Source organism: Chiloscyllium plagiosum, unplaced genomic scaffold (genome assembly GCF_037043375.1).
Source record: "Chiloscyllium plagiosum isolate Xiang-an unplaced genomic scaffold, Cpla_swu_hap1 HiC_scaffold_7, whole genome shotgun sequence".
Taxonomy (NCBI): Eukaryota; Metazoa; Chordata; class Chondrichthyes; order Orectolobiformes; family Hemiscylliidae; genus Chiloscyllium; species Chiloscyllium plagiosum.
The window spans coordinates 72904973-72928837 of NW_028270145.1; the positions used below are offsets into that span (position 1 = coordinate 72904973).

Below are 23865 nucleotides of genomic sequence, written 5' to 3' on the forward strand. Positions count from 1 at the left end.
CCGAGATGTCTTTGATGTAGGGGAGAGTGTTTTGTCTGCTTACTTGGGTTTGTTGCTGAGAAATCAGCAGACTGTGTTTATTGGGTACCCATTCTTTTTAAATACATGGTGTAGGTGATTTTCCTCTACTCTGGGTAGTTCCTCCGTGCTGCAGTGTGTGTTAGCTCATTGAAATAATGTTCTGATGCAGCTTTGTTTGTGGGTGTTGGGATGATTGCTTCTGTAGTTAAATATTTGGTCCGTATGTGTTGTTTTCCTGTAGACGCTGGTTTGAAGCTGGAATGAACTTGAAAGACCCTATACAGACAACGAGCAAAACTAATGTCATTTACAAGTTCATAATGTTGACATCACACTACGTCTTCCAAGTTTAGAAAAATAGCATTTATACTACAGTTTTTGACTTGGACAAGTCTTTTAGAATACAGCATGAGTGAGAAGAGGTTTTAAATGCGAAGTATAAAAAGCAAACATAAAATGTCAGTTGAGATGTACAGACATGTTTAAGGATATAAAGAAAGCAATAAAGTTAAATAAATTTGCTAGCTAACATCAAGAGTGGAAAACGTCTGTTTGCAAAAAAACGTAAGCAGTATCATGATTGAAAAACTAACTAGATGACAAGGAAATAGAGATGATAGGGAAATTTAAACAAAATCCTAATTGTTCTAGCTACATGGAATCTTTCCATGTGAGCTTTCCCTGTTTATTTGCTCACTACTCAACATTGCAGAACATGTTTCACTCATAATCCTCAAGACTGACCTTGTATGCCAATATAGTTAAATATACACTTCACCATATGAATATTTTCACAAAACATAACGATGATAAAAATGCAAATTCATTGAAACAAATGAACAAGATCTTTAATTAGCAGCCACATAATAATAAAATAAGATGGTTAACTGACAAAGGAACTGTCAGCTCTTAGAAATAGACCATATCAACACAGAGATGAGGGTAGTTTGTCCTCATCAGCTGGCAGCATTCAACCGTCGACTGTCTTCTTCAGATGGATGGTGGTTCAAAAAAGGAGGAAGGCCCAAAGAGTCCCCTAACACTTCAGCTAGATAGTAGGTTTCTGTCTTCACAAATTTAATAAAATTGATGCACTCTATGCCAACTCCTTGCTTGTGTATTGGTATCAGTGAATTATTTGGAATATTTTTTTCTGTCTAATTAACCAATGTATCGTATCTAAAATGCTGCATCTGCTTATGGATGATCTATTGCCTACATTTGGCAACTGTGGTCCCAAACTGCAAAATCTTATACTACTAATAACTTATCTTAATTACATGAAAGTTCAATGGTATCAATAGTTAATGAAAACTGAAGTGTAAATGAACCATCACAAGGAGAATATTGCTTCAAGGTGAAAATGTTATCTGCTTTTATACTTGCCACGTACATACTCTATTAAATGGTTAAACAAACTTTAATTTTTATTCCAATATTTGTATTAGGTAGATTTTAAACTTAACCACTAAAATCTCTCAGACTGGAAACAGATACTTGCCTAGGAATATTGCCTATACCACCAGACTCTCGAAAGCTAGTTTTACAAATACCGTCAATGACTTTTAGGTTCGTAAAACAAATTATTTTTACTTTAATGATCTGTTTATTAATTTTTCATTCATTTTGTTTGATTAATAATTTGACACTTTACTGCATCTAGTTGACTTGATGTGTCATTCATTGTACAATCAAAACATTTCATCCAAATTTGCAAGTAGTGACTTTGAACAATAATTTGAAAACATCAACATCTGGTCAACCCAGAAAAATAGGTGCAAATTTCACCCTTTCTTATTCTGCAGCTTTACTGAGACATAACACTTAGTTTTACGACACCTTAGAAAATGCTAAGAACACACAACACCTACAGAGACAAGGTACTATTAACACAACCCAGTTTGGCAAAGAACCATTAAGATTAAAACATTATCAATACATTTCTTTATGTTACAAAGTTAACTGCATTGTTCTTACATTGTAGTGTTATTTTCAATCTGAATGAGGCACATTTGGATTTCATTTTGTCTCTTAGAAACAATAATGCCAAATAATGGATTTAAAGTACAGCACATTACAATTTATCATTGAATATACTTTTATAGTTACATATTGTAGAATGCATGAATTTTATACATACCTTAACTAAATGTTTTTTATCCGTGGGTAAACTAGAATATAAAAAAAAATTAAAAAGCTATCAATGTTAAGAGTTAAAATCAGTAATGTTATTTAGTAAATGGCTGTCAAGATGACAAATTATAATACTTACTATTCAATGCTTAAATCATACACAATTTTTATTCTTAGATGCTGATCAATACTCCTTCTGGTAATTCGACTTGGTTCTAAATATACTTGGTAAATCACCTAAAATGATAAAGTTAGCATTGTTTTAAAAAGGGATCAATACTTTTAAACGTTACGTATAAACGTTAACAGGTAGGCCTATCAGCTCTGCACACATAGCTTCATATTTGATAAATGTTTCTTTAATGTCTAATTAAATGAGTTCATGCCCTTCAATGTATTCCATAAAAATGATGTGGATGTGCCAGTGTTGAACTGGGGTGGCCAAAGTCAAAAATCACACAACACCGGGTTATAGCCCAAAAGATTTATTTGAAACAGCAAGCTTTCAGAGCCAAAAGCTTGTACTTTCAAATAAATCTGTTGGATTATAACCCAATGTCATGTGATTTTTGACTTGATTATATTACATGGATTGACCGCCTGCATTGATTATGTGCAGGTTATGCACTTTTTGAGCAAAATAGAATGTATCTGCAAATATAATTCTGCAAATCCAAATTCACCCCATAGACTTATATGTAAGTATGCATGTATGTAGGTATGTGTGTGTGTGTGTGTGTGTGTGAGAGAGAGAGAGTGAGTGAGTGAGTGAGTGAGTGAGTGAGTGAGTGAGTGAGTGAGTGAGTGAGTGAGTGAGTGAGAGAGAGAGAGAGAACATGCATGTGAGTGAGTGCAAGTGAGTTTAAGAGTGTGTGTGTGTGTGTGTGTGTGTATGCATGCTTGGCTAAGCGTGATGGAGTATCAGCCTGTGAGAGGGTGTGTGCGTGGGTGGATGTGGGGGGTGGGGTGTATGCATGCGTGTATGAGTGTGTGTGTGCGTGCGTGCGCGCATATTACAGTGTGTGTGCATGAGAGAGTGTATAATGTTGTGGGGTCACTGTTGTGTGACATGAACCCAAGGTCCCGGTTGAGGCCAAACTCATAGGTACCGAACTTGGCTATCAGCCTCTGCTTGGCCACTCTGCATTTTGCGTATCCTGAATCCATCTTGGAGGATGGTCATTCAAAGATCCAAGGCCAAATGTCCCTGACCATTGATCTGTACCCTGACTGGGAGGGAACATCCCGGTCTAGTGGCTGTTGCATGCAAGCACACACTCTCTCATGTGCAATCACACTCATTCTCTCTCCCTCACGTGTGCACGCGCACACACCCACAGACACAGACACACACATATGTCTATGGGGTGAATTTACATTTTCAGAATTGAATTTGCAGATACATTCTATTTTTGCTCAAAAAGCACATAACCTGCAGGCAGTCAATCCATGTAACATTTATAAATTCCTAATTTGGAAATAGACCCAGTCTGACTCAAGATTGGATACAGACAGACTCTAACCTCACACCTTTACATTGTCTGAGCTGAGATGTCTCTTTTTTTGTATAAAACCTCAAGTTATCTCGAGAATGTGACTTTAAAGTAGTTCTGGGATTTACATATTAATGAACCAAAACCTGTAACCTGTCTAAAAGTTGAAAGACTTAACAGCAATCTAGTTTTGTTCAATATATAATTTCAGTTGCATGACACTACAATCTTTTGCTATAAATTCTGTGTCTTATGATCTTGTCTCACAGCTACCTGATGAAGGAGCAGAGCTCCGAAAGCTGGTGCTTCCAAATTAACCTGTTGGACTATAACCTGGCGTTGTGTGATTTTTAACCTAATCTCTGAGGCCAATCTTTCCATTTCTTTCTTAGTCTCTCTCCAATCCAGTCACATCCTTGCCTACATCAATGCTGCTGAGGTGGAGATTGTCAAAAGTGTCAAGTTCCTGGGAGTGAAAATCACCAACAATCTGTCCTGGTCCACCCATATCAACGCAACTATCAAGAAAGAACAACAACATATCTACTTCCTGAGGAGGCTAAGGAAATTCGGCATGTCTGCAAGAACGCTTCCCAATCGTTATAGATATATAACAGTAAGTATCCTTTCTGGATGCATCACAGCATGGTACAACAACTGCCCTTCTAAAGACAACAAGAAACAACAGAGTCATTGACACAGCCCAGTCCATCACACAAACCAGCCTTCCATCCACTGAATCATCTACACTTCCAACTGCCTCAGGAAAGTGAGCAATATAATCAAAGACCCATCCCAATCCGGTTATACTCTCTTCCACTCTCTTCCGTCTGGCAGAAGTATACAAATTTCAACACATGGATGATCAGATTCAAGAACAGCATCGTCCCTGCTGTTATCAGACTTTTGAACAAACCTCTCAAATCTGATTTCTCTCTCTCTGCAGCCATAACACTGTGTTCTACACTCTGTTCAGCTACCCTGATGCACTTTGTATGATATAATTTGCCTGTACATCACGCAAAAGAACATTTTTCACTGTATTGCGATACATGACGACAATAAATCAAACTCAAACCGTCCTGCTCTCCCAGTGTCTCTCTCCCTTTCTGTCCGTCTCCGGCCTAGTCTCTACCTCGTTCTCTCTCTACCTGAATTCCATGGTGGGTTTGAACCCAGAACATTATCTTCAGATTATAGTCTTGCAATAATGTCACTGGGTATCGCCTCTGCCCCCTTTTAAAAAATTTTAAATTTTTTTTAAAGTCATATTCTCCAATCAAGTTAAATCCTGGGCTTTTTATCAACATATCATAATACACCAGTGGAAAGAGGCTTCCCCTAAATAAGGAAACATAGCAAGCTAGAAAGTGGGGTACAAGTCCAATCCCAAGTCCCATTTACCTAGTTGTAGAGTACTTCTTCCACTTATGGATTCTATCACTTTTCATTCATTAGGTTAACAAAATACAATGTTACTGAATTTCATGGGAACTGTCATGATGTACTAAAATTGACTCAAAAAAAAACGAACAGATGCAAACATTAGATTGAAAATTGATTTGAAACATTTTACTCCTTGGAAACATCTACACTGAAATTTCTCAAACTTAAAAAATAGAGATGGGATTGCAATTAATGGGAAGCAACAACTTTGATACGGGGATATAAGTGATGCTGCAATTCATTAATTGATGATGCTATGACCTCACTTTTCACCTAGCATCCTGCACGGAGATGTGTCCTGTGTCCTTGAGAACAAACATTTGTAGAACTTGGGTTCTGTAAGGATGACAAATAGCTGAAGTAGGGATTGTGCAAAAATATCAGATAGGTAAAATAGTAAAAAAAAAAGCCTATGGCATGCTTGCCTTCATTGGAAGGGGCATTGAGTACAGGATAGGCACGTTATGCTGCAGCTTTATGGAAGTTTACTTAGGCCACACTTGAAATATTGTGTACAATTCTGGTCACCGCACTACCGGAAGGATGCTTTGGACAGGGTAAGAAAAGGCTTAGCAGAATGTTGCCTGGTATGGGGATTTTAGCTAAGAATAAAGGTTGGATAGACTGGGTTTGTTTTCACTTCAATGCAGGAGGTTGACAGGGCAACCTGATAGAAGTCTATAAGATTGTGAATGGCATGAATCGAGGGGATAGTATGAGGCTTTTTTCAGGGTGCAGGGGTCAATTACTAGGGGACACAGTCAGAAGTCACACAACACCAGGTTTATTTGAAATCACAAGCTTTCATAACGCTGCTCCTTCATCAGGTGAAGTGGAGGAATGCACATCGGCACAGAATTTATATGCAGACAGATAATGCCAAGATAATTCCAGGAAATTAAGAGCATCAAAAGATAAGTACAAATAGTGTGAGTGGAATGTTGACAGGCTGAATAACAAGTGTTTGCAGGTGATCAAAAATGTCAAACTGTGTGTGTAAAGTATCAACAACTGAATAACAAGTTGTGGGATGATCTATGATCAGATTAATTAAGGCACAGAGATCATTATATAAAATTCAAAAGAAGATGGTGCCAGAGACAAACCAAATGGCTGGACTAACATGATAGGTATAAGAGTCGCATTATGAGGGTCTAACCAAAATAACAAGTAATCCAAAACTGTCCAAGCTAATTAAATTAGAGAGATAATAGCAAGTTATCAAGGTGATGGTGTTAAAACAGAACCGTAAGGAAGATTTAGAACATAGAACAATACAACGAAGAAAGGCCCTTCGGTCCTCAATGTTGCGCCAACCTGTGAACTATTCTTAGCGTGTCTCCCTACACTATCCCATCATTCATGTGCTTATCCAAGGATTGTTTAAATCTCCCTAATGTGACTGAGTTGACTATATTGGCAGGTAGGGCATTCCATGCCCTTACCACTCTCGGAGTAAAGAACCTGCCTCTGACATCTGTCTTAAATCTATCACCCCTCAATTTCTAGTTATGCCCCCTCGTACACGCTGATGTCATCATCCTAGGAAAAAGACTTCCACTATCTACCCTATCTAATCCTTTGACCATATTGTATGTCTCTATCAAATTCCCTCTTAGCCTTCTTCTTTCCAATGAGAATAGACCCAAGTTTCTCAGCCTTTCCTCATAAGACCTTTCATCCAGACCAGGCAACATCCTGGTAAATCTCCTCTGCAACTTTTCCAATGCCTCCACATCCTTCCCGAAATATGGTGACCTGAACTGTACACAATATTCCAAATGTGGCCACACTAGTGTTTTGTATAGTTGCAGCATGACATTGCAGGTCCGGAAATCAATCCCTTTACCAATGAAACCTTATACACTGTATGCTTCTTAACAGCACTATCAACCTTCAGGCAACTTTCAGGGATCTATGTACATGGACTCCAAGATCCCTCTGCACATCCACACTACCAAGAATCTTTCCATTGACCCAGTACTCTGCCTTCCTGTTATATTTTACAGAGAACAGTATGGTAAAGTTACATGAAGTATGACACGAACCCACGATCATGGTTGAGGCTATCCTCATGGATAGTAAACTTGGCTATCCTGCAATGTTGTGTATCTCAAAGGAGGATGCTTACCCGAAAATTGGAGGCTGAATGTCCTTGATCTCTTAACTATGCCCCGAATGGGCGGGAACAGTTCTGCCTGGCAATTGCTGCGCTGTATCCATTCATCTGTTACCACAGCATCTGCATTGTCTCGCCAATGTATCATGCAACTCAGGACATACATTCCTACAGCATTTAAGGGAGACCGTGTCGGCCAATTCACATGCATGCGTACTGTGTATGTGGTGGGTGATGTTCCCATGTGTGATGGTCATACCCATGTCAATGATTTAACATGTCTGGCAGAAGTTATCGTGGCAGGATTGTGGTTGCTGTTGTCTTGAAGACTGGGCAGTTTGTGGTGAACTTCTGGGGAAGTACTGGAAGACGAAGGGTATTCTATTGGTCGTGTCCCTTGTCTGTCTTGAGGAGATTGTTGCGGTTTCTCGCTGTGGCACATTGGAATTGGTGATCGATGAGATCAGCATCACATCCCATTCTTATGAGGGTGTCTTTCAGTATTTGTAGGTGTGTGTTGCGTTCCTCCTTGTCTGAACAGTTCCTGTGTATAGGGCCTGTCCATAGGGGATGGCTTCTTTTAACACTTTTAGGTTGGAAACTGGAGAAATGTAGCATCGTGAGGTTATTTGTGGCTTGGAGTGGAGTGAAGTACGGAGGTGTCCATCCTTAATAGAGATGTGTGTGTCCAAGAATGAGTGTGATTCTGAAGAATCCATGTTAAGTCTGATGGTGGGATGCAACTCGTTGATATCGTCATGTAGTTGTTTCAGTGATTCCTCCTATGAGTCCAAAGAAAAAAAATGTCGTCCATGTATCTGGTGTATAATGTTGGTTGGAAGTGGAAGTCCTGTGCAGCAAAGACATCTTGCTTGAACTTGCGCATGAAGATGTTGACATATTGGGTTGCAAATTTGATCCCATGGCTGTTCTATCAGTCTGGATGAAGAGCTGTTTGTCGAAGGTGAAGATATTATGGTCAAGGATAAGGCAGATGAGTTGTAGGATGACTTTCAGGAATTGACAGTTGCTGGTGTTAATTACTGAGGCAGGTGCAGTGTTGCCATAATTGTGGGATGTGTGGCGTAGCATGCCGAAAATTCCATTGTAATGAGGAATGTTTCTGGTTTGACTAGTCTGTGGGTGCTGAGTTTGCGTAAGAAGTCTGTAATATGGCGACAGAAGCTGGGGGTTCATTGTACAATGGGTTTCAAGATGCCCTCGACATAGCCAGAGAGAATGTCACACGGTCCCAGTGCCTGATATGGACCTGTCGGCGGTACTGATTAGAGCCTTTATATAACGAGGGCCATATATGGTGGTTCAGGAAGTGTTGGTTTGTGTAACGTCAGAATGCAGTAGAAGTCTCCCACAAGAGATATAAGCGGGATGAGAGCGCACAGGATATTCTGAAGGTCTTGATTGTCTGTCGATGTTCTTTGATTGGATTAGCAGGTAATTGTCTGTAGTGTTCCTGGTTGTTCAGTTGTCAGTAGGATTCTTTGCAGTAGCCTGTTCTATTGTATATAATGATGGCTCCTCCTTTGCCTTCTGGTTTGATGACAATGTTGTGGATGGTCTTCAGACCATGGGTGGCATTGCGTTGCGCTTGGGTGACATTCTGGGCTGTCTTGCAAACGCGGCTGATAAGTCTGGCGTTGACACATCTCCTGATAACTTGATCATACATGTCAAGTCTAGGGCAACGGCCTTCTGGAGGGGTCCAAATTGACTCCTCCTTCTTTGGTTGCTGCACTGCAGCTTTCTCTGTTGACTACTCTTGTTCTTTTTTAATGTATATATTTGTTGAAAAAATGTTTCACTCTTTTACAAAAAAACCCAACAAGTTATAAAAGTACAAGGTACAGAAAAGTAGAAATAGTATCGTACTATGATATTACAGTAAGGTTAACAATAAACTGCCTTGTACTCTTCAAGACATCTCATATTTACTTAAGCCAAATTAGAATAAATTCAAATTAAATAAAATAGCATGAAATTAAATTACAATCCACTAAAATCAAACTACATTGCATTACACCACTCGCCGCACCTCCACCGAAGCTCCCATCTATGGAAGCAACAGTTATCATACCCGTATCTACTAGGCCTCTACCACCACCCCCGGACCACCATATATGGCCCTCATGGTTACATAAAGGCTCAGTACTGCCGACAGGTCCATGTCTATGTAATTTAGAAAGGGCTGCCATGATTTATAAAATTGTTCTGTGCCACGGCTCACCATACTGTCAGATAATCTTGAGGATGTACTCCATCACAAGTCTGTGCCACCCTGCAAGACCTGGAGGTTTTTCTGATATTCAATTCATTAGGATGTTCTACCTCGCAGTGTGTAAGAATATTGAATAACCTCTTCCCATGCTCACCCAAAGAGGACAGATTCAGTACTCCCAGAAGGAGGGATACCAGATCTTCCTTAACTTCCATTCCCAGGATCCTCTCCAGCTCATTCACTACGGCACCCCAGTATCCGCGAATCTTGTAGCAGGACCAAAAGCAATGTATAACAGTGCCTATACATTTGGGACATTTCGGAGAAGATCCTTTCTTAAACTTTGCTAAACTTTCTGGCATTGTATGGGCCTTGTGCAGGATCTTCACCTCCCATGTTTCTGATGACATTTCTTCCCCTAACTTCTGATCCAAATCTCATGGAGTTTCTCCATAACCTCCAAGGTGTTTCCTCTCTGCAAATGATATATGGTACTAACTGAGAGAGCGTCCCCACAACAGAGCACTCTTCTTTCTATATCTGACTTGTACGGCTGGTCCAAGAGCATGGTCTTCTTCTATTTATAATCCCTAACCTGGAAGTATCGGAAAAGGTCCCTATTAGGGAACCCGTATTTCTGACCTAATTGGTTGAAAGACATCAAGACCTCTCCCTCGAATAAATCTTCCAGACAGGAGATTCCCTTACCCTCCCATGCTCTGAAGCTGAAATCCATTGACTCTGTTCCAAATCCTGGGGTTCCCACTAATGGGGTGAATGGCGAAGTGTTAAGCAAATTGCCCTCACCCTACCACACTATCCTCCACGCTTTCACCCGTATTTATAATAAACGGACTCTCACAGTGTCCAACTCCAGATCTCAACTTATCCATAAACTGTAAGTTTATGAGGATACATCTCACCTGCAATGCCTCAACATCAAGCCATATTGTCTTCGAGTCATTACGCACCCATTCGCCAACACATGACAACAGGGCGCCCATTTGATATCTCTTCAGAACCAGGAGGTCCATCCGCGCCATATCCTGTGGAAGTTGCAGCTTGGTAAATTTAATTAGGGGACACCTACCGTATCAAATAAATGATCCAAGCCACCCAGCAAACCTCCGCAGCACCTGTTTGGGTAATAACTATGGGAGCATCCTCATGGGATATAACAACCAACGAAGAACATTCTTTTTAATCAAGGCTATACAACTTAACCATGATATGGGTATTCTCTCCCATTGCCCTAAGTCCTGCTGTATTCTCTCAAACAACCCGTACAAAGTTAGCTCCGTACAGCCGCCAAAAGGTAGGAGTAATAAACATTCCCAGATAGAGAAAACTTTCCTCTGACCATCTAAAAAGAAACTCCATTCCATCCTCCAGCTTCGGTACTTCCACCAATCCCCCCACAGGCATGACTTTTGACTTTATCCTGCATCCTGAAAAGCTGCCGAATGATTTAATTTTTTGTATTATCTGGAGTTAGCCAAACTCCATCATCCGCATAGAGAGTAATTTTGTGTTCCCTAATTCCCACCTTTGGTGCCAGTACTTCAGGGTCCTTTCGGATGGCCTCCACCAACAGTTCAAGTACCAAGGTAAACAGCAGCGGCGACATTGGACATCCCTGTCTGCTGTCCCTCCCCACACCAAACTTGCTCAATTTAACCCCATTTGTGATAACTGCCGCTTTGGGGTCTTTGTATAAAACTGCCACCCACCTGGCGAACGCCCCTCCCAGGCTAAAGTGATCTAGAACTGCAAAGAGATACGACCATTCCACCCGATCACAAGCCTTTTCTGCATCCAGGGAGACCACCAAACCTGGCATCAGTCTCTGCTGACATATTTGCATTATGTTCAGTACCCGTCTGACATTGTTGGAGGAGCTGCTGCCCTTGATAAAACCAGTTTGGTCCTCTTTTATAATAACAGGCAGCATCTTCTCCAACCTCAGAGCCAACACTTTTGATAGGATTTTAAAATCCACATTCAACAGCGAGTCGGGTCTGTATGGTGTGAAATCCTTGGGATCTTTCCCTTTCTGTAAAATAAGGGAGATATTAGCCTCCCTAAGAGAGGGCAGAAGGCAGCCCTGACTATACGAGTGACTGTACATTTCCAGAAATGGTTCAGCTAACATGTGTATAAACGCCTTGTACAATTCACTCGGGTACCCGTCTGGACCAGGTGCCTTGCTACCCTTGGAGTTGCCTTACCGCCTCTTGTGCCTCCTGTACTGTCAGAGGTATTTAAAAGGGAAGCCTGATCTGCGTTTATTTCAGGGAGGCCAAAAAAAGGTTTCCACTCTTTCAACTCCATCCCCACAGCCCTCCGACCGGTATAATACTGCATAGAATTCCCAAAATCTGGCACTGGTCTTTTTCAGTTCACGAGTGACGTTGCCAGTTCTCTCCCTGATAGACACGATGGACTGTGGGACACTTTCCTTCCTAGCCAGGTATCTACCTGACTTATCCCCATATTCAAACAGCCTTTGCTTTGCAAAGGAGATCATTCTCTTCACCACTTGTGTGAGTACTATGTTCACAGCCACCCGGAGAGTTGTGACCCGTTGTAATTTGACCACAGATAGTCTGGTATAATATGCCAATTCAGCTGCCTTCAGCAGGGCCCCAAGCATCATTCTCATTGTCAAGTATGAAATAATCAGACCCCTTAAGAACACTTTGGTGGTCTCCCAGAGCACTGATGGATTACTGGCCATACCCCAATTGATGTCCCAAAAAGCCCTGAACTCCCTTGTAATGTACTGTACAAAGCTGCCATCCTTCAACAGAAACGGATCCATACGCAGTGCCGTGTGCCTACTCCACTCTCCTTGCTCTTAACATCTAAATACAGTGCTGCATGGTCCGAAATAGTTATGCCCCGAAATAGTTATGCTCCCAGTATTGCAGGCCAGCACCAAGTCCAAACAAACCGACGAAACAAAGAACATTCCGATTCTTGAGCGGATTGGACTAAAAGATAAAATTCCACCCCCCCATTAGGGTGGAGACATCTCCATATGTCCACTAGCTCTAACTCCTCATACAAGTCCACTAACTGTCAAGACTGCAGGCATGGACCCAACAGTCCCTTTGGCGTCCTGTCTACCCCAGGGTCCATGAGATGATTAAAGTTTCCTCCTATAACTATACGGCGAACCCCAACAGCCATTACCTTAGAGACCACGTCAAGTAAAAATTTATGAGGATGCGCCGGGGGACAGTAAACTTTCAGGATACCACACTCTTCACCGTGTACCAGAGCTTTGAGAATGATAAATCGTCCATATTCATCTTTGATTTGATCTGTCACCTAAAATGGGTGGTTCTTTCGTACCAGTAAGGCCACTTGTCTGCTTTTGGAGTTAAAGGAGGAGAATACCCTATTGTACCACCACCGCACCCCCCACCCCACTCCCCATTACTTCAGATGCTCCCTATCAGTCAAATTTTGTCTTGCAACAGATTGATGTCAACCCTTTCCTTCTTAAAATTTGAAAACACCTTTTTCCTTTTAATGAGGGAATAGCTCCCCTTTATATTCTAGGTGCACCGCCTGAACAGATCCTTAGCCACGCCTGCACACAACAACCCGCTGTCCCCCCAAGAGGAAGAAGCCAACTCAATGTGCAGCGAGTGGAGAAAATACAGACTTTATCAAATCTAAAGTCTATTCCTACAAACACTACTAAAACTAAGAAACTAACCACTACCCCTAATTTGAACGAATAAACACAAAAAACACAAATCTCCAAAGATCTCCCCCCTCACATAGGGGGCATTCACTCTCAACCTTACAGCCATCCTTGCACCTTCCAGTTAAGACCGTACCCCAAACCCAAGCAATGGGGGAAAAAAAGCAATTATTTACACTCCTGCAAGTTAACAATGGACGCCCACCCCTCCCCCTCCACATCTCAACCCCACACATCTTTATATTAAAGAAGTAACCACCCCTCATCCAGCAAAACCGAACAGTAGAACAACAAATATGTACCAAACAGATATGATATAAACATACCGAATTTTACACTAAAGCAATACCAAGCTTGTAAGGCCTGAGTCCCCAAAAAGGAAAAGAACAAAGAAAGAGAAAATAAAAAAAAATTATGCCATTGCCCACACACACAGCTTTTCCTCTTTCTTCCTTGGTCAAAGTATATTATTTCAGCGAGTTCAAAAATTATTTTACTTTTTCCGCCAAGTCGAAGTTGTTGACAGCTTCCCCATAATTGAAACGTAGCACTGCCCGGTACTTCAGAGAATACGGAATGTTTAAATCTCTTAATTTTTTTATTTACATCATCAAAGGTCTTTCTTTTCTTAATTATGGCCCCAGAAAAGTCATGAAAGAACATTATCCTAGAACCTTTATAACCAAATCCTGTGGATCTCCTCCCAGTCTTCTTGTTGTTTCTATTATTAATTGCTTTTCTTTATAGTGCTGGAGTCACACTAGGATTGGGCGGGGGTGCTGAGCCAGGCCGGACCTGCGCATTGCGATCCAATGGGCCCGTTTCACACTCACCTGGCCCGACTCAATTTCCAGCTCCAGGAACTCTGGAAGTCACCTCCTGGGAAATTCAGCAAGCCTTTCGCCCTCCTTATGCTCTGGAAAACCCATGATCCATAAGTTCTTTTTCGTTGACCTTGGTTTTCGAGGTCATCTACTTGTTGCAGCAGGGCCTGAACCTGGCCTTCCAAGGTTCAGACCTGCCACTTCCAGCTCTCCATCACGGCCTCCGAGGTCGTGGTCCTTTGTTCCACTGCTTCTATGTGCCAATCCAGAGCCTGGATCTCCTGTTCATGCTTTGTCAGCATGTCAGTAATCGGTTCCAGCGCTTCTTCGAATATTTTCACAGGGTTTTGCAAACTCAGTGAGTAAATGCTGCTGTTCCACTGAACTTAAAGGCGCTGCCACAGGAGTCGAGGCAATGGCTGCTGGTGTGCCCGACATAGTAGGGGAGTGCCCTGCCTGTTGCACTCCCCTTGCTCCCTTTCCTTTAGATGTCTTCATTTCAGCTCCAGATCCAAATTTAAAGGGCCTCTAGGTGCTCTACCTACCTACTTTATACTACAAATATTCCTCAGGGATGACTAATGGGTGTGTGTGTGTGTTTGTGTAGGAGCCCAAATTGCCTGGGATATGGCACAGAGCACAACACAGCAGACTGTTCAGACTGCCGCTATCTCGACTCTCCAATTGTTCTTGTTCATTGGTTGTCTCACTGGGCTTGCTGCTAACACCTTGGGGTTTGTGGAAGAATTCCACTGTGTCTGCCGTGAGGCCAATGAGGTCCATTTTGGTAGTGAGGTAGAGGACACAGGATCAAGGTGCCGAGGCGGGCAAATTTAAAAGAGATGTGCAAGGCACATTTTTCCATACAAAGGGTGGTGAGTACCTGGAACATGCTGCCAGAGGTGGTGGTGGAGCTAACACCTGGACAAATACATGAATAGGAAGGGAATAGAGGGATCCTATAAATGAAGACAATTTTAGGATGCGTAGGTGCAGGCTTGGAGAGCCAAAGTGCCTGTTCCTATGCTGTAATGTTTTTTGTTCTTGATCTCTGTCTCCGGCCCGGTTCCCTGTATGCATCTTTCTCTCTGCCTCCTGCCCGGTCCCTGTATGCACATCTCTCTCTGCCTCCTGCCCAGTCCCTGTATGAAGATCTCTCTCTGCCTCCGGCCCGGTTCCCTGTATGCATCTCTCTCTCTGCCTCCTGCCCGGTCCCTGTATGCACATCTCTCTCTGCCTCCTGCCCGGTCCCTGTATGCACATCTCTCTCTGCCTCCTGCCCGGTCCCTGTATGCACATCTCTCTCTGCCTCCTGCCCAGTCCCTGTATGAATCTCTCTCTCTCTCTCTCTGTGGTCCAGTCTCTCTCACTCAAACAAAAACAGATTGCGGGAGAAGCTCAGCAGGTCTGGCCGCATCTGTGAAGAGGAATCAAAGATAACGTTTCGGGTACGGTGACCCTTGCTCAGAACCTGACCTGGAAACTTTAACTCTAAATTCCCTTCACAAATACTGCCAGACCTGCCGAGCTTTTCCAGCAACTTTCGTTTTTGTTTCAGGTTTACACCATCCGCAGTTATTTTCGGTTATTATCTCTCTTTCTCTATATATCTGAGTGTGTCTCTGGCCCAGTCTCTATCTGCGGTTGGACTCTGAGCCGTAACCAACCCCTTTTTTTCAGAGCTGGGATTATTTTACGGGAGTTGTCACTCACCTCTCTCCGATCCGGTACTCTGTGTTTACATGTGGAGCAGGTAGTGTTTTCAATGACAGTGCAGATGATGCCGGTAATGATGTAAAACGCCCAGCTCCTCAGTCCCGGACACGGCGCGACAACTGCCGCCATTACTGCGGCAACGCGCGTGCGCACGCCTGCCCTGGGTGGTGGGGGAGACGCGCAGAATCAGATGGACCACTTCATTCTCACAGTGCTCTCCCCCCCCCCCCCCCCAGGGAAGAGCAGCTGATAGTACAGTGTGTGTGAGTGAGGACCCCCTTCATCCTCACAGTGTGTCCCAATGGAGCTGCAGCTGATAGTACAGTGTGTGTGAGTGAGGACCCCCTTCATCCTCACAGTGTGTCCCAATGGAGCTGCAGCTGATAGTACAGTGTGTGTGAGTGAGGACCCCCTTCATCCTCACAGTGTGTCCCAATGGAGCTGCAGCTGATAGTACAGTGTGTGTGAGTGAGGACCCCCTTCATCCTCACAGTGTGTCCCAATGGAGCTGCAGCTGATAGTACAGTGTGTGTGAGTGAGGACCCCCTTCATCCTCACAGTGTGTCCCAATGGAGCTGCAGCTGATAGTACAGTGTGTGTGAGTGAGGACCCCCTTCATCCTCACAGTGTGTCCCAATGGAGCTGCAGCTGATAGTACAGTGTGTGTGAGTGAGGACTCCCTTCATCCTCACAGTGTGTCCTAATGGAGCTGCAGCTGATAGTACAGTGTGTGAGTGAGGATCTTTTTTATCCTCACGGTGTGTCCCCATGGAGCTGCAGTTGATAGTACAGTGTATATGAGTGAGGACCCCCGTCATCCTCACAGTGTGTGCCCCCAGGGAACTGCAGCAGACAGTACAGTGTGTGAGTGAGGTCTCTCTTCATCCTCATGGTGTGTCCCCATGGAGCTGCAGCTGATAGTACAGAGTGTATGAATGAGGACCCCATTCATCCTCACAGTGTGTTGCCGGGGAACTGCAGCTGATAGTACAGTGTGAGTGAGTGAGGACCCCCTTCGCACTCACAGTGTGACCCCCAGGCAACTGCAGCAGACAACACAAAGTGTGTTAGTGAGCACTCCCTTTATCCTCACTGTGTATCTCCCAGGGAACTGCAGCTAATAGTAGTGTGTGTACCCCTTCATCCTCACAGTGTCCTATCTGTGTGACACACTGTGAGGATGAATGTGGTCCTCACTCAGACACTCTGTACTCTGCACTTCCCTGGGGGACACACTGTGAGGATGAAGGAGGTCCTTACTCACACGCACTGTACTATCAACTGCATCTCCATGGGGACACGGAGTATGCGAGTGAGGACCCCATTCATCCTATCAGTGTGTCCCCCTGGGAACTGCATCTGATAGTACAGAATATGTGAGTGATGACCTACTTCATTCTCACGGTGTGTTCCCATGGAGCTGCAAGAGACAGTACAGTGTGTGTGTGTGAGGAACTCCTTCAACCTCACAGTGCATCCCCAGAGATCTGCAGCACGGCAGTGTGTGTGTGAGTGAGAACCCCCTTAATCCTCATTGTCTAGGGAACAGCAGCAGACTATACAGGGAGTGTGTGGATCCCTTTCATCCTCAATGTCCCCCGGGACCTGCAGCAGACAGTATAATGTCTGTCAGCACGTGAGTAGAGGACCCCTTCATCATCAAGGTGCATCTGAAGGCAGTGCGGCAGACAGTACCATGTGTTTGTGTGTGTGCACATGCGTCTTCCATCCTTACTGTGTCATAAGAACAAGGAACTTAGAACAGTGCAGCACAGGAACAGGCCCTTCTGCCCACCATGTCTATATCAACTATTCTAAACTATTCCCATCTGCTTGTGCATTGTCTGTATTCCTCTATTCCCTGCCTGTTCTTGTGTCTGTCAACATGCCTTGTAAACATTGCTATCATATCTGCTTTTACCTGCTACCCTGGGAATGCTTTGCAGGTACCTACCAACCTCTACATAAAAATCTTGTTTCACAATCTCTTTAAACTTCACCCCCTCACCTTTAACCCATGCCCTGTAATATTTGACAGTTCCACCCTGGGAAAGAGACTCCAACTATTCACCCCATCCATGCCCCTCATTATATTATATATTTCTATCAGGTTGCCTCAATACCTTGACACTCTAGCGAAAACAATTTAAGTTTGTTCAATTTCACAGTATTGTTAAGACAGACTTATCCAGGCAACATCCTGGTAAATCTCTTTTGCACCCGCTCCAAAGCCTCCATCTCCTTCTTCTAGCATGGTGATCAGAACTGCATACAATACACCAAATGTGGCCTAACTAAAGTTTTATAAAGTTGCAACATGAGTTGCCAACTTATAAACTCAATGGCTTGACCAATGAAGCAAGCACTTCACATGCCTTCTTTACCACCTTATCCCTTTCAGGGAGCCATGGACTTGCAACCCAAGAACCCTCTGTTTATCGATATTCCTCAGGCTTGTGTCATTTACTATATATTTTCATTTTGAATTTGACCTCCGAAAATGCCATCACCTCACAAGTGTCTGGATTAAAGCCCATCTGACCATTTCTCAGCTCAACTTTCAAACTGACCTATGTTTGGCTGCATCCTTTGACAACCTTGCTTGCTATCCACATCTCCACCAATTTTTGTGTCATCTACAAACTTACCAATCAGACCACCTACATTTTCTTCCAAATCATTTATATAAATCACAAACAACAGAGGCCCCACCACTGATTACAGTCCTCTAATCAGAAAACCACCACTCCATAATTACACTCTGTCTTCTATAACCAAGCCAAATTTGTATCCAATTTATCAATTGGTCATGGATCCCAAATGATTTATATCTTCTGGAACAGTCTATCATGAGGGACCTTGTCAAATCCTGTAGTAACGCTCATGTAGACAACATGCACTGCCCTAGCTTCGTCAGTCATCTTCATCACTTCCTCAAAAAACTTGATCAAAGTTGTGAGAAAGCCCTCCCTGCACAAAGCCATCTTGACTACCCCTAATAAGTCCATTCTTTCCCAAATTCAAGTAAATCCTGTCCCTAAGAATCTTCTCCAATAATTTTCCTTTTACTGATATAAGGCTCACTAGTCTATAATTCCTAGATTATCACTGTTGACCTTCTTAATAAAGGAACAACATTGGCTATTCTTCATTCTTCTGGAGCCTTGCCTGTGGCTAAAGAGGTCTGTGACAAAGATCTACAATTTCTGTCTATGTTTATGATTTCCAGTTCTGTTTATTGCAATGAGTGCAACTCCCAAAACACTCCCAAAGCTTGGTACCATCTAGGACAAAACATCTTGCTTGATTGGCACCACATCCACAAACATCCAGTCCCTCCACCCCAAACACTCAATATCAGCAGTGTGTACTATCTACAAAATGCATTGCAGGAACTCACCAAAGATCCTCAGACAGCACCTTTCAACCCATGACCACTTCCATCTCGGAGAACAAGATTAGCAGATACTTTGACAACCAGCACCTGCAAATTACTCTCCAAGCCACTCACCATCCTGACTTAGAACAATATCACCATTCCTTCACTGTTGCTGTATTAAAATCTTGGAATACCCTCCCTGACGACACTGTGGGTCAACCCACAATGCATGGACTGCAGCGGTTCAAGAGGCAACTTACCGTCACCTTTGTAAGGGAAACTAGGGATGGGAAATAAATGCCAGCCGGTGAATCCCACCCCCCACAAATGAATATAGAAAAAGGTTAGCATTAAATTTAAGAGGCATAAAAATTGACCAAAAAAAGCAGCAGACCTGAGATGCAGGGAACATACAAACTAAATGCAAAAGTTTCTATACATCTGTGAAGAGAAAAAAGATTAGTGAAGAGAAAAAAGATTAGTGAAGAGAAATGTAGTACCTTACAATCAGAAACAGGGAATGATATACTGGAGAACAAAGAGATGGCAGACCGCCTAAATACATATTTTGGTTTGGTCTTCACAAAAGAGGACAAAAATAACATCACATAAATGTTGTGGAGTATATAGTCTAGTGAAGAGAGATGAAGTGAAGGAAATCAGCATTTGTAGGGAAATGGTGTAAAAGGATTATGGGGAGCAGGCAGGCATTTAGGCCAAGATGAAATCATCCAGGATCATACTAAATGGTGAAGCGGATTAGACTGGCTAAATGGCATACTCTTGCTCCTGTTTCTTTTGATCTTTTGATGTTGGAGAAATTGATGGGATACCATTAAATCCCCAGAACCGGATGATCTACATTTAAGTGTGCTTAAGAAGTGACCGTACAAGTAATGGATGCATTTATGGCCATTTTTCAAGATTCTATAGATTCTGGAACAGTTCCTATGGATTGGAGGATAGCTAATGTAAACCTATTATTGAAAAAAAGAGATAGAGAGAAATCAGGGATTTATAAAATCAGTTAGCTTGACATTCATAGTAGGGAAAATGCTTAATCCATCATAAAAGATTTAACAGCAAGGCACTTGGAAAACAGTGACCAGATAGGACAAGTCAGCATGGTTTTACAAAAAGGAAATCATGCTTGACAGATCTACCATAATTTTTCAAGGATGTCATTGGTAAACTTGATGAGGGGGAGGCAGTGGATATGGTTTATTTAGATTGTCAGATGGCTTCTAATAAGGTCCCACACAAGACCTTAACATGTAAAACTAAAACTCATGGGATTGGGGGTTATGTACTAAATGGATAGAGAAAACTGTTTGACAGGAAACAAACAGTATGAATGAACAGGTCATTTTCCAACAAGGTAGGCCATTAAGGACAGTGGGGAAATTTCTTCATCCAGAAACTGGTGAGCCTGTGTAATTCTCCACCATAGAAAGCAGTTGAGGCCAAAACATTGACAATTCAAGAAGGAGATTTTATAGTGGCATATTTAGGATGGGAAGAAAGAATTTTTTTCCCTTTAACACAATAATCAATAATCCAGAGCATAGATTCAGGTTAAAGGGAGGTTAAATGGGGATGTAGGGAAGAATGCTTTCACCCAGAGTGTGGTAGGCATTTGGAAATCACTGTGTGAAAGGATGGTAGGCATGGGAACAATCACAACATTTAAGAAATATTTGGAAGTTCACTTGAAGCAATGTAACATACAAGATTGCAGTCCAAGTGCTAGAAATGGAATAAAAACAGAAGCTTCTTGAGAAACTCAGCAGTTCTGGCTGCATCTGTGCGGAGAAAGCAGAGTTAAAGTTTTGGATCCAGTGACCCTTCTTCAGAATGGGGTCACTGGACCAGAAGCATTGACTCTCTTTTCTCTCCACAGATGCTGTTGGACCTACAGTGTTTTGCTAGTAATTTCTGCTTTTTTTCAGATTTCCAGCATCTGCAGTTCTTTGGTTTTTTTTGCTTGAAAATAGGGCTAGATTTGATAGGTGCTTGATGGGACACAATGGGCCAAAATGCCTCTTTCTGCGCTGTAAATCTCTACAGTGCTATAAGATGTGATTCATGTTACCATGGGAACAGGCTTTAGGAAGGGAGAAGTCCATAGGCAGTCATTCTAGGATTGGGTTGCAGGTTTTCCTAAGAGATCAGAGTAACTCTGCAAGATTTTGTAAGAGAAAACTGAAACACAGAGGCAGCTTAGTCCTGCAATTTAAGAAGAGAAAATGTTCATTTTATTGGTCATCAGGTGAAATGTAGATGGGTGTCTACACTCAGTCTGAAGACACTAACTTAATGAAAACTTCAACAAGACTGGAACATTTCCACACTGTAAGTAATCTAATCTAATCTAATCTAATTTGTCTAGCTGAGTTAGAGGGAAGAATGTCCCAATTTATTCATCATTGTAAAAGCTAATTTTGGGATTCAAAGGGAAAAGGTAAAGAAAGGAAGCAAGCCATTGGGAGCTAAGGATCAATTGGACAGGTCCCCAGAGAATCAATTATCCACTTGAAGGACTGATTAAGTACAAATGTAATGTAGGCATTCGGATGTATGAATGGATAAGTGATGAAGTTCTTTTCTGTATTTTAAAAAAATAAGTTGGTTACAAAAATAGTGTTTAGCTAATGTTGTTTACAATTTATTACAATCTTTAAAATTGAAATCTTGTCTTTTAATCCTTCCAGTTACGAGAGTTTAAAATATCTTTTGATAGTTATTGATTACTACAAATATTGTAATAATGAGATTGACAAGTAGGTTTCATATTATGGATAGTTTAATAGACAAAATGATTTCAGGTTTGCTAACGGCAAGTAGATTTTAATTTTCAGATGTTCGTAGTTTGAATTAATTGTCTCAGGAATTGGTGGTGCTGCATTTTAACTTATTTCATCGTGAATTTATATTCAGTCAAAAGCAAAGAAGCAATACAAAAACTGACATTAATGTGGCATGACTTCAGTAAAGGACAAAGGAAATTTCATCACAACTGTGGTTATTCAAATTAATAACAAACCACTTATCAATTCAATCAAAAATAAAAGAACTGAGAACGCTGCAAGTCAGAAACAAAAACAAAAATCACTGGAAAAGCTCAGCAGGTCTAGCAGCATCTGTGGAGAGAAATCAGAGTTAAAGTTTTGAGTGAGTTCTGAGGAAAGGTTACTTAACCAAAAACATTAACTCTGATTTCTTTCCACAGATGCTACCAGATCTGCTGAGCTTTTCCAGCAATTTCTGTTTTTGTTTCTTATCAACTTAATCTTTCAGAACCTTGACTAACAGGTTGCTCTTTCTCCTCCTGTCCTCCAAGGTTATCAAGGATACTTATATTGACACAGGCCTGGAATGAGAGAAGTTTCGGCACTATATCCTCTACCTTGATGAACAAAAAAGTTAATGAATTTATTTTGGCACCACTATGAGAAACATTAGTCAATGACATAAATCAAGAAGAAAACTTTGCCAAGACACTTTGCAAATTCTAATCCTAGGAAAAATTAAAAGAAAATGTTTAGATGTTTTCACATTGCTGAGTTTTGAGAGAACAAACTAAACATTTATTCTACACTTCATTTATTATCTGCTCCTTGTTATTATCTGTAGACCTACTACACAGGAGACATTGGGACAATATTTCTATAGAATTGGATGGAAAAAAATTACAGATCACCCACAAGTTTTTATCTCTAAAGTTTTCACTTAAGAGTATGGTAGGTGGGAAATATGTCTGTTTTCCACATATGTAAACAAAATTTGGTGCATGTCGAGGAATACGCTTTTGTAGCACAGCATTTTGGTGAACAGACTGTCCAACAAGCCGAGTAGATTCATGCCTGTTAAGAGCAGATGTGATTTCTATTTTGGCCTTTAACAAGGATGCAATAAAAGGCAAAATGAATGAAAAGTACAGAGGAACTGAGTGACCTTGGACCATATGTCTACATATCCCTGAAGGTGGCTGAAAATGTGTTGCTGGAAAAGCGCAGCAGGTCAGGCAGCATCCAAGGAACAGGAGAATCGATGTTTCGGGCATAAGCCCTTCTTCAGGAAGAAGGGCTTATGCCCAAAACGTCGATTCTCCTGTTCCTTGGATGCTGCCTGACCTGCTGCGCTTTTCCAGCAACACATTTTCAGCTCTGATCTCCAGCATCTGCAGCCTTCACTTTCTCTCGAAGATATCCCTGAAGGTAGCAGGATAGGTTGATGGGTATTTAAGAAAGCTTCATTTAATTTGTGATAATGGTTGGCATGGATTGGTAGATCAAAGCATGTTTCCATACTGTATGACTCTATAGAGTCAGAGACGTACAGCACGGAAACAGACTCTTCAGTCCCACTCGTCCATGCCGACCAGATACCCCAACCCAATCAATCCCACCTGCCAGCATCTAGCCCATATCTCTCCAAACCTTCCTACTCATATACCCATCCAGATGCTTTTTAAATGTTGCAATTGTACCAGCCTCCACCATGTCCTCTGGCAGCTCATTCCATACACGTACCACCCTCTGTGTGAAAAAGCTGCCTCTTAGGTCTTTTTCATATCTTTTCCCTCTCACCCTAAACCTATGCCCTCTAGTTCTGGACTCCCACAACCCAGGGAAAAGACTTTGTCTATTTATCCTATCCATGCTCCACATAATTTTATAAATCTCTGTAAGGTCACCCCTCAGCCTCCAACGCTCCAGGGAAAATAGCCATAGCGGAATATTTTCCTTTATTTGCCAAGGCATGTAACAGGAGGAGTTGTGCT

The 23865-nt window shown here is 42.1% G+C and overlaps 1 protein-coding gene across 2 annotated transcripts in view; it reads right to left on the reverse strand.

Moving 5' to 3' along the window:
* The window catches only part of lmln (leishmanolysin-like (metallopeptidase M8 family)), a 79482-nt gene extending 63650 nt beyond the window's left edge, over nucleotides 1-15832 (reverse strand). The window contains exons 1-3 of one of the 2 annotated variants that reach the window (XM_043693977.2): nucleotides 15701-15832; nucleotides 2294-2391; nucleotides 2162-2192 (exon numbers count right to left, since the gene is read on the reverse strand). In XM_043693977.2, the coding sequence (XP_043549912.1) occupies nucleotides 2162-2192; nucleotides 2294-2391; nucleotides 15701-15832 (261 nt within the window). Of the gene's footprint in view, nucleotides 1-2161; nucleotides 2193-2293; nucleotides 2392-10371; nucleotides 10487-15700 lie in introns of those variants that run through there. The other variant, XM_087989185.1, reaches the window with a different exon arrangement.
* Between the last annotated feature and the right edge of the window lie 8033 nt (nucleotides 15833-23865).